Below are 18,011 nucleotides of genomic sequence, written 5' to 3' on the forward strand. Positions count from 1 at the left end.
GAAACATGCAAAGAAACAGGAAAGCGTATTCTATACACAGGGAAAAAACAATTGTTTTCAATAGAAACTCTCTGAAGAGGTTCAGCTGCTGAATTAGCTGACAAGGATTTCAAAGCAGCTATTATAATAAATATGTCAAGTAACTAAAAGAAACCACGCTTAAAGGAAAGTACGGCTTAAAGAAAACCATTCAAGGAAAAGTATGATGACAATGACTCAATGAATAGAGCATCTCAACAAAAAGAGATTATAATGAAGACCCAAGTCTTCTGGAGTTGAAAAGTGTAATAACTGGGGCGCCTGGCTGGTTCAGTCAGTAGAGCATGCAACTCGTGATCTCAGGGTTGTTGAGTTCAAGCCCCAGGTTGAGTGTGGAGATTACTTAAAAATAAAATCTTAAAAAAGAGAGAGAGACAAGTGCAATAACTGCAATGAAAAATTCACTGGACGGGCTCAACAGATTTGAGGGGCAGACAAGAGGAATCAGCAAATGACGAGAGATCAATAGAAATTGTTCATTCTGAAGAACAAAAAGAGAACAGAACAAACAGTGCCTCAGAAACCTGTGAGACTCCACCACAGGTACCAACACACAAGTAATGGGAGACTCACAATAAGAAGAAAAAAAAGAATAATGGCTGAAGACTTCCCAAATCTGATTAAAATCTTTATACTACACATCCAAGAAACTCCATGAATTCCAAGTAGGAGAAACATAAAGAGATCCATACCTACAAACATCATGGTCAAACTATTTTTTTTTTTTCATGGTCAAACTATTAAAAGCCAAAGACAACCAGAAAATCTTGAAAATGGTAAGAGACAAATGACTCATCACATATAGGGAGACACACAATAAAATTAACAGCTGACTTCTCCCCTTAAACAACAGAGACTAGGAAGCACTGGAATATTCAGAAGGCTGAAAGAAGATACAACAAAGTCTATATTCAGTGGTAGAGAGAAATCTGGTATGCACCTCCCCACCAATTCCCATCCCTGGTATACACACCTCCCATATGAGTGTGGGAGAGGCCTACAAATACGATGGATGTCACTTTCATGACTGAGTTACATTATACGGCAAAGATGAAGGACTTCTGCAGATAAGGTTAATCAGTCTTTAGAGTTCATCAAAAGAGATTTTTTAGTGGACTTGACTTAATCAGGTGAGCCCCTTAAAAAGAGGACTTCAGGCCACTATAAATTTTACAGCTATAAGAAAATGAATTCGGGGGTGCCTGGGTGGCTCAGTCATTAAGCGTCTGCCTTCGGCTCAGGTCATGGTCCCAGGATCCTGGGATCGAGCCCCACATCGGGCTCCCTGCTCTGCGGGAAGCCTGCTTCTCCCTCTCCCACTCCCCCTGCTTGTGTTCCCTCTCTCACTATGTCTCTATCAAATAAATAAATAAAATCTTTAAAAAAAAAGAAAAAGAAAATGAATTCTCCCAACAACCATGTAAGCCTGAAAAGAATCCCAGGCCTTACATGAGACCACAACACTGATCAAACCTTGACTGTAGATCTTAAGATCCAAGCAAAGGGCCAAGCTAAGCCAAACCCAGGTTTCTGACTTAAAGAAACCGGTGAGGCAGTACTTTAAGGTGCTACATTTATGATAATTTTTAATGCAGTAACAGAAAACTAATATATCCACCAAAATTATCCTTCAAAAATAAAGAGAAGGGGCACCTGGGTGGCTCAGTTAGTTAAGCGTCCAACTCTTGATCTCAGCTCAGGTACTGATCTCAGGGCTGTGAGTTCAAGCCCCACACTGGGCTCCAGACTGGGCATGGACCCTACTTAATAAATACATACATATATATGTGCGTGTGTGTGTGTGTGTGTGTATGTGTGTATATATATAAAATAAGCCATTCCCAGATGAACAAAGACTGTAAGAATTTATAGTAAGCAGATCTGCCTTACAAGAAATACTAAAGAAAGCCCTTCAGGGGTGCCTGCATGGCTCAGTCGGTTAAGCTGAAGGCCATGATCCTAGGGTCCTGAGATCAAGCCCCACGTTGGGCTCCCTGCTCAGTGGGGAGGCTGCTTCTCCCTCTCGTCCCTGCTCGTGCTCTATCTCTGCCTTTCTCTCTCAAATAAATGAAAATCTTTAAGAAAAAAGAAAGAAAAGAAGGAAAGGGAGAGAAGGAAGGAAGGAAGGCAGGCAGGGAGGGAGGGAGGGAGGGGAAGAAAGCCCTTCAGGCTCAAAAGAAATAACAACAGATGGTTACTGGGATCCACATGAAGAAATAAGAGAAGCAGTAAAAGTAATTACACAGGTAAATGTATAAATGTGTTTTTCTCCTCTCTTACACGATTAAAAAGACAACTGCATAAAATAATTATAAACCTCTTTGTTACCCCTGTACGACGTAAAGATAAATATACATGACAATATAAAACAAAGGAAGGGGGAGGAACTGGATGTATTTGGAGCAAAGCTTATATATTTTACTAGAATTAAGTTAGCATTAAAGTGAATTACACTGTGAAAGGCTGAGTCACTGTCCTTCCTAGATCAAACACTAATAATCTTAAGAAGAATTTTAAAAGGTCTTAAGAATTAAAATGGTATGCTAAAAAAATCTATTTAATGAAAAAAGCAATAAAGGAGGAATAGAAAAACAAAAATGAGATATAATAAATAAGTATTAAGAAGTGCACTTGTAGGGCGCCTGGGTGGCTCAGTTGGTTGAGCGACTGCCTTCGGCTCGGGTCATGATCCTGGAGTCCCAGGATCGAGTCCCGCATCGGGCTCCCTGCTCTGCGGGGAGCCTGCTTCTCCCTCTCCCTCTGCCTATTTGTGTTCTCTCTCTCTCTGTCAAATAAATAAATAAAATCTTTAAAAAAAAAAAAAAAAGAAGTGCACTTGTGGGGCGCCTGGGTGGCTCAGTCGTTAAGCGTCTGCCTTCGGCTCAGGCCAAGCCCCGCATCGGGCTCCCTGGTCAGCGGGAAGCCTGCTTCTCCCTCTCCCACTCCCCCTGCTTGTGTTCCCTCTCTCGCTATATCTGTGTCAAATAAATAAATAAAATCTTAAAAAAAAAAAAAAAATGCACTTGTGGGGCACCTGGGTGGCTCAGCTGGTTAAGCATCCGACTCTTGATTTTGGCTCAGGTGATGCTCTCAGGGTTGTGAGACTGAGCCCTGCCCTTGGCATGGAGCCTGTCTGAGATTCTCTCTCCCTCTCCCCATCTGCCCCTCCTGCCCAGCTCATGCTTTCTCTCTCTCAAAAAAGCAAAAAAATAAAAAGGGGCACCTGGGTAACACAGTTAAAAATCTGACTCCTGGTTTTGGCTCAGTTCGTGATCTCATGGTTGTGAGATCAAGCCCTGTGTTGGGCTCTGCACTCAGCATGGAGTCAGCTTGAGAGTCTCCTTCCCTCTCCCTATTCCCATTCCGCTTGTGCGCACTCTCGCTCTAAAATAAATAAGTAAAATAAATAAGTAAATCTTTAAAATAAATAAGTGAAGTAAAATTAAAAAGAAGTGCACTTGTGATGAGCACTGGATGATGTATGGAATTGCTGAATCACAATACTGTACACCTGAAACTAATGTAACACTGTACATTAACTAACTGAAATTAAAATAAAAACTTAAAAAAAGAAAAAAGTATCAAATGGCAGAAATAAATCCATCACACCAATAATTTCATTAAATATAAAACAAACCTTCAATCAAAAGACAGAGCTTGTCAGCCTGGATTTAAAAAAAAGATACCATTCATTACATCCTGTCCACAAGACACACATTTAACATTCAAAAACAGGTTAAAAGTGAAAGGATGGAAAATGATATAGCCTACAAGGAACCACAAAAATGCTGGAGTGACTATATTAATAACAGATAAAAGACTTTAAAATTTTTTTAAAAAAAGATTTTATTTTTGGAGAGTGAGAGGGCATGTGCAAGTAGGGGGAGGGGCAGAGGGGGAAAAAGGGAGCGGGAGAGAGAATCCGAAGCGGACTCTGTGCTAAGCATAGGGCTCGATCCCACAACCTGGAGATCATAACCTGAGATGAAACCAAGAGTCAGTTGCTTAACCAACTGAGCCACCCTGACACCTCTAAAACAGACTTTAAGACAAGATAAATGGGTAAGGACTGAGATTCTTGTTAAAAGGTCATGAAGAACTGCTTTCCTCCCCTGCTTTGGTAACTTGAAAGAAAAGATTATATTAACTTAACTGCTCCTCCTCCATTATTTGTGTTTCCCTGTTTTTTTATAGTGATACAACACACATAACAGAAAATTTACCATTTTATGTTACAGAGTATACATTTTTAAGTGCACAGAACTCTGAAGTATTAAGTACATTTACACTGTTGTGCAACCATCAGTACCATCCATTGTCATGTTTAAATAATATAAGAGATTCTATAGAGTTTTGACTTTTCCTTAAGAACGTTTCAATGATATATCAAGAGAGTTTGGGAGAAAAAAATGCAAGTCTGGCAATGTATGTCAGAAAACCATTTACTGAAATCAGTACTTTCTTTTCTCTTTTTTTAAAGTAACCTGTACCCCCAATGTGGGGCTCAAACTCACAATCCTGAGATCAAGAGTCACATGCTCTATCGACTGAGCCAGTCAGGCACCTCCTTCTCTTTTCTGATAGTGCAATAGAAAGCTAGAGGCAACTCAGTAATTAAATAATAGCAACAGCTAATATTATATAAATGAGACAGAATTTTTTTTTTTTTTAAGTAGGCTCCAGGCCCAATATGGAGCCTAATGAGGGGCTTGAACTCACAACCCTGAGATCTGAGCTGGGATCAAGAGTCAGACACTTAACTGACTGAGCCACCCAGGCATCCCAAATGAAATAGTATTTAAAGTCCATAACACTTAACATCATTTAATTCTCATGTAATCCTAAGGAAAACAGTTAACACTGTCATCTTTAGGACAGACAAAAGGTTCAGAGGGGTTAATTGTCCAAGGGCACTCAATTAACAGGCTGGGCAAACTGGGATATGAATTCAAGTTCACAATCTATGTGTTCTTAGACTATGTTAAACTATCTCCCAAAGAACAAAAACTTAATGGAGGTTCTAAAAGAATGGAGATCCACGCTATGTAAGCGGTCAATAGTTTTGCCCCTCTGCTACAACCTCTGCCCAGCGCGCCCTCACACATACAATACTCAAGTCTGTTGCCAGTTCTTTTCTACCATCCCTGGGTAGGGAAAGACTGCCCCAGATGCTTCGACCAATTTAAAGAGAAGTTTAGCTTCCTTGAGAATGAAACTTGAATATCATAAACACAGCAGTCAAAACCCAACAAGAAAATGAAGTCTGTCATTGCGTAGGGGTAAGGAGCCCTACACAGGGACTGATAGAGGAGAGAAACAAAATGCAGTATCAGGGCAAGTGTACGAATTAATAGTAATAAATAATAGCGACTATAAATTAAAAGAACAAAATTTCTCTGCACATTCTGACACAGGATATACAATTTCTGGCAATACTGATAGCAAAAAACTACCAAGATGTCTCTGAAACCACATGATACTGATAAGAAACTGTGCTCTTTCAATAAAGTCTGGTGAAACTAGGACAAACACTAATCAGAAACACAAGCCATCAAAAATTGCCGAAGAAAGTGTAACAATTTAAACCATCTTTATAACAAGGTGACTTGTTCAACAACCAAGAACTTAGGAAGTTATAAAAATGGAAGTGCTCTAGGACATTTCAATGAATCTATAACTGAAGCTGTTTTTGTTTTGCAGCTTGTTCAACCCTTTGCAGCCAACTCTGACTCCTCACCAACTTCAGGTGTTTACGAAAAGAATATATTAACGTGTAAACTGAGGGACAAAACCGATTTATCAAAGTGCTTTACAATCTAAATTTAATATCCACTGCTGAGTTGCTTTTAGTTTGCCTACATGAGAATTTAGATGTAAGACTTCAACATTTTAATCTAACAGATTTTTCTGAGGCCTTTAAAAAGAATCCTTGAGGAAGTGGGGCAGAAAAGGATTTTGGGAAGCATTTCCTCTTCTACTGGCCACAGCAAGACCTATAAGAGACCCAACTTCATTGGAAAACAGGAAATTACTTCAGGGGCCTGAGCTAAATACCATGGGAAGGCCCAGTGCTCTAAACAGACCTGAAAGCAGCTATAACTGAAATCTGTCGGCACCACACATATTTTACATCTACCTGTATAGGACTGAAGAGAAGTAAGATTCTATACACTCTGAAAGGCACCATTTACTCTCATCCCAGTTCTCTTTGGTTAAGCTATAGTTTAACTATAGTTTACAAACTTGTGCTCAATTTCCCAATATAATAAAATTATCCTATAAAGGAAATACGTCGCTAACCTTTGACTGGATTAAGAAATTTTCTCTATCTTAATCAGCAGAGAACAGGGTGTGTATCAGTGCATGGGAGTTTGGCCCAGAGGTAACAGTGAACAGACTGTGAGTGATCAATGACTGGAAACACAGTGAGATGGGGCAAAAAGGTTACAGAAACTCAAGAGAAAAAGCCCTATATACAATGGTCCCTTTATATATGACATATCCTGTAATTCAAGCCCAATTATCACTTATAATTAATTAAAGACAAGTCAAACAAGTCAACTCTAATTCTAAGGAAACAAATAGATGTCTGATAGTTTGAATCTAACACTTCAATTTAAATAGACTCATATGGCTAATGGCTACTATATTAGAACAGTTTTAGACAAAGGCATATCAAAAGTTCTAGAGAAAAGCAAATCAAAGAACATATTCCTTCTAAATAATCCACTGAACAGTATTCATAACTAATAGCCTACTCTAACCTATAAATCCTTTCTTAATTTATGAAAGTTTCACCAGATTTTATAATTAGAATCCTTCTTCTACAATGCTTCCTTAGTTTTAACATTCTTGAACTTTCTTCATACAGAAGTTCTGGGTGCCTTACGTATTTGATACATATATTTTATATACCTCATAGCCTTTTAGGTTGCATTTTTAAAATCTATCCTGTCACAAATGGATCTGGATATTTTAAAAGAACAGACCGTTTCTGCTCACTATAAATAAATGCCTGAAGCTAACTGCAGGTTTCTTTCCAAAATAGAAACCAAGAAAAAAAAATTGTAACATCAAAAGAAATTGTGTAGTTATACATTTTCTGCCTGAAATACTTAAATATATTTTAGACTTTGAGACCTAGAATCACAAGATGCAGAATTCAAAGTACTTTTCTCCTAATGTGTGCAATGAATGGAAGATACTATTGCTTCCAAGACCCTGCCTGGAATTATGGAGGGTCAGAGGCCTAGTAATAAAGAATAACACCTTTTCTAAGTTAAATTTTAACCAAGAGCCAATAATCCACAGTATTCATCACACAGTACTCATAATTTTACATCTGCCTAGTCTCAGAAGTTGGCTCCCTCTCATACAAGAGCACCAGAGTACAACAGCAAGGATAAACGACTGTATCAAAGATTATGTGATTCTTTCTCTTATACTCAGTTTTTTAAAAAGATTTTATTTATTTATTTGAGAGGGAGAGAGCAAGCAAGAGCACAAGAGCAGGGGGAGGGAGAAGAAGACTCCCCGCTGAATAGGGAGCCCAACATGGAGCTCAATCCCAGGACCCTGGGATCTGAGCCGAAGGCAGATGCTCAACCATCTGAGCCACTCAAGTGCCCAGGAAATGATTTTTAGTACAGGGGTATGGTCATTCTTATTAATTTCCTATTGCTGCTGTAACAAATTATCACAAACTTAGTAGCTTAAAACACAAATTTATTGCCTTAAGTTTTGGAAGTCTTCCAATAAAACTACAAAAACAGGAAAGCCCACAGCTTGCTCACTCAAGCTCTAGATCTATCAGTGTATTATTAATAATGTTCTCAGTGGGGTGCCTGGGTGGTCAGTCAGTTGGGCTTCTGACTCTTGATTTCAGCTCAGGTCATGATCTCAGGGCGGTGAGATCAAGCCCCGTGTCTGGTTCCGCACTCAGTAGGGAGTCTGCCTCTTCCTTCCTCTCTCCCTTTGCCCCTTCACCCACTCATGCTCTCTCTCTCAAATAAATGAATCTTTAAAAAAATGTTCTCAGTTACACAATATGGGGGGATCTCTGGGTGTAAATTTATCTATTTAAGATTTTATTTATTTATTTGAGAGAGTGCACTCACACAAGAGAGAGCTTAAGGGAGAGAGGGAGAAAATCTTCAGCAGACTCTGCACTGAGCACAGGGCTGGACACAGGGCTTGATCCCACAACCCTGAGATCATGATCTGAGCTGAAAGCAAGGGTCGGATGCTCAACAAACTGAGCTACCCAGGCACCCCTGGGTGTAAATTTAAATAAAGGCCTGACAATACATAATATATGCCTAGCCAACAAGACTTTTATCTACTTCTGTTTCTACTTCAAGATAATGAATAATGTCAAGGCAAGAGAGGAGTGAGATGCAAAGAACTGGACATAAGGAGGGGAGCTTTGAGACTCCTTTTTTCCTCTGTATGGATTAGAATTCCCAAATTTACTATGGAACAGAGAAACTCATCCCACAAGGCAAGAGTGGGAAAAAACATAAAGCAAACAATCTATAGGTAGCAGGTGTGGAAATAATTTAAGGAAAGCCAAGCAAACAGAGATGCTATATCAGTGATAAAAATTATTTTAAGTCTTCTATGATTCTCTGGTAAGAGACACTGAACTCACTTATTTTGGTGGCTCAAATTATATACTCCTTCATTCGATACCATCAACTAAAATGCTGGTCCTAAGTAAAACTGCCTCCATAGTTTTAAACAGCCATTGAAGAAGAAAAAAATAAAAGATTAATCATGTATTTTCAACACCTCTAATCCAACCCCATACCCTATCAGATATGCCATGTCTTCATGATTGTCTCCTTTCTCAACTCACCAAAATTAACTTTCAGGAAGAAATCAAAGAAATCAAAACTCATTCACATTTAAAATTGTCAAAACTGGGGCATCTGGGTGGCTCAGTTGGTTAAGTGTCTGCCTTTGGCTCAGGTCGGGGTCCTGGGATTGAGCCCTGTGTAAGGCTCCCTGCTCAGTGGGGAGTCGGCTTATCCCTCCCCCTCTCGAACTGCTCCCCCCCCCCCATGCTCACTCTTTCAAATAAAAAACCTTTAAAAAAAAAGACTGTCAGAACTAATGAGAACTCAATTTCATTTCTTACAAATCAAATGACCTTTTCTCTAAACTTTGAAATATCAGGCATCAGCAAAAAGTAAAGAATTAAGAGAGATGATCAGAATGTTGCTAAAGCCACACACCCTAGAAGGGCTGATCCCAATTACTTCTTTGCTATTGTGGTAAAGCAAAGAACTGTGCCTGTCCTTCCTTTCTTCACATGGTTGAAGATGTGACTAGATTTCCCAGCTTCCTTTGAGGAAAAGGGCAATGGGGCAGGAATACGTTTTCCCCTTGGCTAGAAGATGGATGTGATGCTGGCAGCTGAGAGTCAAGCCATGATACCAGCCCAGGCCTGCCTCTGAGACCTCTCATGTGAAAAATTAAACTCTCTATTGTTGAAGTCTCTGTGAGAACAGCCCAAACTGTATCCTAATGGATACCACCTTCCCTGAAAGTTACATCAAATGTCACATTTTACCGCCATGTCAAAATTCCTAGGTTCTAAATATTTCCTTAAGGAAGTAAAATTCTAGTTGAGAGCATTAAGTCATTTAACTAAGAAATCAGTAAAAAGTAATACCAAGATTATAGTATTGCTTTTCTTGGACACCATCTTTCTTATCTGATGTTCAAAAAACTGCTGGCTCTGGGGCGCCTGGGTGGCTCAGTTGTTAAGCGTCTGCCTTCGGCTCAGGTTATGATCCCAGAGTCCTGGGATCGAGCCCTGCGTCAGGCTCCCTGCTCTGCGGGAAGCCTGCTTCTCCCTCTCCCACTCCCCCTGCTTGTGTTCTCTCTCTCGCTGTGTATCTCTCTCTGTCAAATAAATAAACAAAATCTTAAAAAAAAAAAAAAAATCTTTAAAAAAAAATTGCTGGCTCTGCTTACATGAAAGCAGCACAATATGGTAAAACATCAAAGTACCTAAAAACAGTTCAATTTTTTTTTCTTTCTTTTTTGGTAAGCATGATTATGAAGGTGAAGACAGGGAAAATTTCTACTACAAAGAGTCACCAAGACTGCTAAAAGTTAAACATTTTAGACTTTTCCACTTAAAAGGTACAGAGTGGCAATATTAACAAAATACAAGAATTTCTTTCTTGGGGCACCTGGGTGGCTCAGTCAGTTAAGCGTCCAACTCTTGATTTCAGCCGGGTCATGATCTCAGGGTTCTCCGCCCTGGGTATGGAGCCTGCTTAAGATTCTCTCTCTCCCGGGACACCTGAGTGGCTCGGTCGGTTAAGCGTCTGCCTTCGGCTCAGGTCATGATCCCAGCGTCCTGGGATTGAGCCCCGCATCAGGCTCCCTGCTCAGCAGGGAGTCAGCTTCTCCCTCTGCCCCTTCCCCTGCTTGTGCTCTCTCCCTCACTCGCTCTCTCAAAATAAAATAAATAAAATCTTAAAAATAAATAAATAAACTACCATTTCCCAAATCCCAACCCTACCCAATGAAGTAAGAATCAAAATAGTTTCAAAAGCTCTCGAGGAGAATGTTCAGGACAGGCTCTGAAGGTCAGAAAATGCAGACTCAAATCCCAGTTTTGCCATTTAATACCCACGACTTTGGGCAAGTTACTTAACCTTCCTAAACTTCATTCATTCATACTGTCCACTACATACCAAGTACAGTGCCAGGTGTTGAATAAGAAGGATTATGACAGTCCCTGTCCTCTAGGAATTTATAGTGGAAGATACAGGAACTAAAGGAAGCCACAAACAAGCAAATAAATTTAATCCTTATAGGGCTACAAGGGTACACAGGAAGGAAATCCAGTCTAAATTCCAAGGATCAGCAAAATCTCTAAAAAGATGATAGTAAGGGGGCGCCTGGGTGGCTCAGCCAGTTACGCGTCTGCGTATAGCGCAGGTCATGATCTCAGGGTCCTGGGATTAAGCCCCGGGTAGGGCTCCCTGTTCAGCTGGGAGTCTGCTTCTCCCTCTGCCCCTCCCCACACTCGTTCTCTCTCTCTAATAAATAAGTAAAATCTTTAAAAAAAAAAAAAAGATGATAGTAAGGCTGAGTCCTGCAGGACAAGTAACAGTAGCCAGATGAGGCCACTAAAGGAAGACCGTTTTATTTTTTTTTAAAGATTTTATTTTTGGGGGACGTTTGGGTGGCTCAGTCTGTTAAGCATCTACCTTCGGCTCAGGGATTGAGTTCTCCATCGGGCTCCTTGCTCAGTGGGGAGCCTGCTTCTCCCTCTGCCTGCCACTCCTCCTGCTTGTGCTCTCTTGCTCTCTCTCTGACAAATAAATAAAAATCTTAAAAAATAAATAAATAAAAGACTTTCTGTTTTTAAGTAATCTCCACACCCAGCGTGGGGCTCAAACTCACAACCCCAAGATCAAGAGTCATACTCTCCACCAACCAAGCTAGCCAGGCACCTTAGGAAGGCTGTTTTTAATGGCGGAGGAAGTATGTAGACACAAGAGGCCTGGATAAAAGAGAATTCAGCTTATTCAGGAGATACAAGTAGTTCAAGAGAACTGGCACATAAAGTAAAAATGAGGGAGGGACAAGAGATGAGGACCAGATCAACAGGGACCCCAGCTTTTACAAAAGCAAAACAGGAATATTATCTATTCTCTTCAGTTACCTCAAAGATCATATATATATAGCAGTGCTCGCTTCAGCAGCACATATACTAAAATTGGAATGATACAGAGATTATCATGGCCCCTGCACAAGGATGACATGCAAATTCATGAAGCGTTCCATATTTTTTATATATAAAGCACAGTGCCTTGAATAGAAGAAGTACTGAAGTGAAAAATCTCTTTAGCTTCAACACGCAAAGAAAAAAAAGTTTGCCTTTTATAACATCACTAGCCAGCCACTCAACAACACGTTCTCTTCAGGTCATCTCATCAGAGCACAGAATTTAATAGCAAGCTCTTTGCAGCTGTTCATCTCTCCTGGGTGCATCTTACCCACTGTGCATTACTGAAGAGTCAACTCAGGTCTCAAGAGTACCAACTTGGGATTTCCTTCAAATGTTCAGACACCTGAGGGTGCCACCAAACTAGGCTGTAGACAACAAAGGTTTTAATGTCCTGTTTTAAATTAAGTGAACTGCAGCTGTGAAGCCATTCTGAACCAGGACCAGACTACTTCAAATCTAACCTTAGCTCTAACACTAGTCAGATAATTTACTTTGGGTGAGAGACAACCGTCTGTGCAGAACAATATAGAACAGTCCCTAATAACCCAATACAGCAGGACTACTTTTTAACTGTCATTGCCTCCCTCCCCAATCTTAAGGCATGGATGAGGTAAGAACAGAACCTTCAAAGGTAGTAACATGCCCATCCTTCAGGGAGATCCAGGAAGTCAGCTGAAGGTACCAGCAAAGATGTGTATCAGACAACATCTGATGGCCAGCTGATAAAGCTACCTCGATTCTGCGAGATGTCCTTTGGCACGAAAACACCTTGATTCTTTAAAATATTATTTTGAAAAAATACATTTGGGCCCTTTAATAATATGTTCTTATAAATCCTAAAAGCAAGTCTAAGAATTAATTTATTTCTCAGTTTCCAATCTGGATATTAATAACTTCCAATTTAAAATGAGAGGACTCTCCCAGAGTAAAATCACCAATACAGGTTTAGAATGGAAAACGGTTAAGATGCTACTTTTACTGATGATCTTTCCTGTCAAAATGTTTATCAAACTTGCGGCGCCTGGATGGCACAGTCAGTTAAGCATCCACTCTTGATTTCGGCTCAGGTCCTGATTTCAGGGTCCTGGGATGGAGCCCTGTGTCAGGCTCTGGGTTCAGTGTGGAGTCTACCTGAGATTCTCTTCTCCCTCTGCTTCCACCCCCCCACCCCCCGCCAACACGCACGCACTCTAAAATAAATAAATACAATCTTTAAAAAAAAGTTTACCGGGACGTCTGGGTGGCTCAGTGGTTAAGCATCTATCTTCGGCTCAGGTCATGATCTCAGGGTCCTGGGATTGAGTCCCACATAGGGCTCTCTGCTCAGTGAGGATTCTGCTTTTCCCTCTCCTTTCTCCCTCTGTCCCTTCCCCTGCTCATGCTCCCTCTCTCAAATAAATAAAATCTTTAAAAAAAATGTTTATCAAACTTCAGTATTCAGCTTTATGTTTTATTTTTTTATTTTTTAAAAGATTTTATTTATTCATTTGACAGAGAGAGACACACAGAGAGAGGGAACACAAGCAGGGGGAGTGGGAGAGGGAGAAGCAGGCTTCCTGCTGAGCAGGGAGCCCGATGCGGGGCTCGATCCCAGGACCCTGGGATCATGACCTGAGCCGAAGGCAGACGCTTAATGACTGAGCCACCCAGGCACCCCAGCTTTATGTTTTAATAAGCCTCAATTTTAAAAGGCTACTCTGTAACTATGTGAGGAGTTGAATGTCGGCTAATCTTATTAATCATTTCACAATATATGCACATAAAAAATCATTATGCTGTACACCTTAAATACATTATATATCAGTCATATCTCAATAAAACTGGAAAAAATAGGGGTGCCCGGGTGGCTCAGTCATTAAGCATTTGCCTTTGGCTCAGATCATGATCCCAGTGGGATCAAGCCCCGCACCGGGTTCCCTGCTCAGCGGGAAGCCTGCTTCTCCCTCTGCCACTCCCCCTGCTTGTGTTCCCTCTCTCATTGGGTCTCACTCTGTCAAATGAACAAATAAAATCTTTAAAAAAAAAAAAAAAAAAACTGGAAAAAATACTAGTATAATCATCACAGGAAATGTGCTACCTTAAAATATGAAGTATTCTATTAAGTATTTTTGGGCTTAATATGAAATTTACCACCTTCCAAATGACATCACAACTTTCTACATGGAATCACACAAAATAATAAAAACTGAAAACAAACAAGTTCCTTGGTTAAATACTAAACAAGATGGCTTCTTTTATACTCCATCTGCCTCCATGAAAGTATACTTCCATGCCAAGAAAATCTAACAATTTCAGTAACTCAACTGCATAGTAATACAGAAAATGTAGTTAGTTGATCACTGTCTTTTAAATTAGAACATATCTGTTTTTAGAAAGAGGTAACTTTTGAAAGCTTAGTATGTACCAATTAGCTAAAGAGATTTATGTACATTATCTCATTTAGTCCTATGAGGTAGGTGCTATTGTTAGCATACCTATCTTTCAGAGGTGAAGTGGAGTTTAGATTGTGTACCTTACTCTGCTTATAAATGATAAATCTATTCATTGAATTCAGAGCTCAAGAAAGATCCTTAACTTCACTCCTGTTCGAAACAATTGTCTCTAGTTACAATGGATCTTAACTAACTTAAAATCCCCAGAAAATTAAGGTTACATTATAGTACAAACTTCATAAACAGTGACTGAATTTCTCCTTTAAACTTCTCTTTAATATGCAAAAATAATTCTAGACCCTGAGCTTTCCTAAACCTTTCATCATTTATGGTGCTCTCTGCTGCACCTAGCCATTAGAACAATTTTTAAAAACATTAACACTGTACCAATTATTTTCAAAAGCCCAGAGATACTAATCAAGTGATCCTAATAGTCTTAAACACTACCCTCAAACCAAAAGATAAGTGGAGATTGGGAAACTTGCATTCTAAAGTGCCACTATCTAGATAAAATTACTCTCTGAATTAGAGTAATTTCAATCAGATTCTATAAAAATTGAACATTTTTCTCAAGACCAGAATTAGAAAGTAACTATAAGATAGTTTAAGGGCCCAAACTCCACATGGCATTTCAATAGCCAAAGGCAGGCAATAGGGGCTAGGGAGAGAAGCAACAGTTTAGAAAGTAGTAATAAATAAAATTACAAAATGACTTACCTATTCATCTTGCTGGCCATTTTACCTTAACACAAGATTGTCATTACACTCAAAAATCATATGCTACTTAAATACGACCTATTGTCGTACTATATGGTGTCCTGAGTTTTAAATTAACACATTACATATTAAGAAAAACCCCAATGGCATTTCACGACCATTAGAAACTCAATTACACTTTTTTAGGATACCTGCATTTATGACTATAAACATCATTAACACACAAAAAACTGGTTTATATAACACAAACCAATGCAGGTGCATACTTTGTTAATTCCATAACTTATTAACCACTCTTAGAAAGGATTCTTAAAAATGTAAATGATCATACCATAAACACTATTTTTAAAGTGTCACATCAGCTATGCAGTAATAAAGTATCAGATGTATTTTTTAAATAATTAAATTATACTAGAATGCACTTATTACAATGCACCCAGCAAGATAAACACAAAGTTATTAAATGGAGGAAGTGGAAGCAGGAGATTTTGCTTCGGTTGTATGACAGGAAGTACTAGCTATGGAAGTTTAGAAACAGGAATACCAAGTGTTTTAGCACAAGAAATAAAGGAAAACATGGCGGTGAATTAGGGTAAAAGAGGAAGTTCTTTTCAGTTAAAAATCTGCCATATATTTTAAAATCATTCCAAAAGTTAAAAAAAAAAAAAAAGGCCTTACTTTTTTACTAGGCTTATGTGGTAAAGTACTTCCGTAAGTATGCTGGAGCCTGGATTTTGCAATTTCACTATAACAAAACTGCTTATGGCTCAAATTTTACACATCCATAGGGACACTAGGGTGACCTGGAACATAAACTTTAGTTTCACATCTTAAAGTCTGATTATTAAAAATCTTTTAGCAATACATGATACATTTTTTAAATGCATAAATTTCACAATTTGAATATACTTAACACTACTGAACTGTACACTTAAAAATAGTTGATGGTAGGGGCGCCTGGGTGGCTCAGCTGGTTAAGCGACTGCCTTCGGCTCAGGTCATGATCCTGAAGTCCCAAGATCGAGTCCCCCGCATCCCCCCGCATCGGTCTCCCTGCTCAGCAGGGAGCCTGCTTCTCCCTCTGACCCTCCCCCCTCAATGTGCTCTCGCTCTCTCATTCTCTCTCAAATAATAAAAATCTTTAAAAAAAAAAAATGGTTGATGGTAAATTATAGGTTGTTTTTTAACCATACACACAAAAGATGCACAAGTTAATGAGAAATTACTCCATTTAAAAATTAATACTAACTTCTTAAAGTTCAATTACTGTAAAATGAAATTATTACACTTAATTTTTAGTAAAATTTGTTGTCGTTTTTAACAGCTAGATTCGTTTCATGTGATTAATTTTTAAAGATACTTCCATACATGAGAAAGTTCTTTAAACCTGAACTACAGTGAAAGTGAAGCACTATTCTCAATTAGCATCTTTCAAATCATCTGAATTACTTATTGCTATCAAATACTAGTTACGAAATTATAAGTGTTTCTACTTTTCTACTTCAGCTGATTCCTTCATTCAGTTAAGTGCAAATCTCTAAATTAAGAGAGCAAGATCCCTAAATGAATAGGCTTTCTTAAAGCAGTTGTAGTTTTGGATTGTGAGGTAGACAACACTCGCCACACCTCAGGCTTTAGCACGATGGTGGCCCAGAATGCTAAGGTCAATCACTGTTCTCTCCAGGCTCAGCCCTACCAAATTCGTCAGGCTTTTATGAACACCCACTAGATTCTGTTCCGAAAAATGTACAACCTAGGTCAGTTTGGTAGCTCGGAAAGGGCCTGGACCAACCATCCAGCTTGGCTCGGCCACCTCTGGGAAAAGTCTCCAGTTCAAGAAAACTGGGAAAACTTCAACTTTGCGCAAACCCCCTTCCTCAGTCACATCTAGCTCCCCTCCCAATGAAGCACTGTGTTCTCGAAAGATCTAGACCTTTCCAACTCAAATGTCATTCCCAGATCAGCTGCTTGAGGGGCAAGCGGGGCTCATCCCACGCCCTCTTCTTCGAGCACCTTCTCCAAGTACCAGTGCTGGGCTCAGCTCACTCTGCAGCCCCTTCCAAGCCTTAGAGGAAGAAGGGCCCTGGCCCAAGACCCCGCCCGTGGGCAAGGCTGCCCGACCGAGTCAGCCCGCGACTCCGGACCCGGGCGGCTGTAGCCGCCGGAGGGGATCAACTCGTGGGTCGGCTGGGGGAGACCACGGACGGCGGGAGGGGTCTCTCTGAAGGGGAGAAAGACGGCCTCACCTTGACCCTGATTTCGTAGGTGGTGAAGCGGCCCCGGCCGACCCCCACCGTCTGCGGGTTGCTCACATCGATCTCGAGGAAGTTGCTGGGCGGCCCGTAGGCATCATTCAGGTTCTGCGGCTTGGTGATCAGCCGCCGGGTGTCCGCCACGGTCTCCGCCATTTCTCTACTGCAGCCGCCGCCGCCGCCGCGGACTCCCTCCGCCCCCTCCGCGTTCCACCGACGCCGCCGCTGCTGCCCGCCGCGGGGACACCGGGCTCGCGCACAGCGGTCGAGGCGAACGAGCACGTAGGACGGGCGTTCTCCCCCGAGCGAAGCTCCTCCCTGCGTCTCTCCAGCTTCCGCCTCTTGTGCCTAGGGGAGAAACAGCTGACTCGCCGGGACGCCGCGCCCTGGGCCTGGGAGGCCCAGCTGAGGCCGCGGAGGGGGACTGCCGGTTAGGCGGCGGAGGAGCAGCGGCAGTCACGGGACTTGTAGTCGTGAACAGGTTCCGGCCAGACTACAGCGCCCACAATGCACCGGGCGAGCGCATCGCCGCCTGGCTGAGGTCGAAGTGCTGCGGGACCTAGGGGTCTGGGGGTGGGCGCTTCCTGTCTTTCGGCCGCCGCCTTGGCCTGGAGCGGTGGGAGGAAACACGGAATTGGGCTTCGTGGCCTTGGGGGCTGCGGAAACAAAAGTTAAATGGCGAGATTTGGGGGATTTGCCCGCAGTCGAAAAAAAACTCCCGCTAACTCTACGTCAACCTACCAAATGTCTCACCGTGAACCACTGAAAATGCCTTTCTAGGTAACCATTAACGTGCCTCACATGATGAGTTTGACA

At 40.9% G+C, this 18,011-nt stretch overlaps 1 protein-coding gene and 1 non-coding gene across 3 annotated transcripts in view; one reads left to right on the forward strand and one right to left on the reverse strand.

Annotated features, from left to right (window-relative positions):
• Positions 1-17,629, reverse strand: part of SNX3 (sorting nexin 3) — a 44,232-nt gene extending 26,603 nt beyond the window's left edge. Inside the window, exon 1 of one of the 2 annotated variants that reach the window (XM_045865272.3) lies at positions 17,190-17,629. In XM_045865272.3, the coding sequence (XP_045721228.1) occupies positions 17,190-17,351 (162 nt within the window). In that variant the 5' untranslated portion in view covers positions 17,352-17,629. The remainder of the gene's footprint in view (positions 1-17,189) is intronic. The other variant, XM_045865271.3, reaches the window with a different exon arrangement.
• On the forward strand, positions 11,753-11,856 carry LOC123838015 (U6 spliceosomal RNA). The gene has a single exon (XR_006789358.1). It is a non-coding gene; the product is annotated as a U6 spliceosomal RNA (small nuclear RNA).
• Positions 17,630-18,011: the final 382 nt, after the last annotated feature.

The sequence above is a fragment of the Mirounga angustirostris genome, unplaced genomic scaffold (genome assembly GCF_029215605.1).
Source record: "Mirounga angustirostris isolate CCGP_5_RB_7025 unplaced genomic scaffold, mMirAng1.0.hap1 SCAF_8, whole genome shotgun sequence".
Taxonomy (NCBI): domain Eukaryota; kingdom Metazoa; phylum Chordata; class Mammalia; order Carnivora; family Phocidae; genus Mirounga; species Mirounga angustirostris.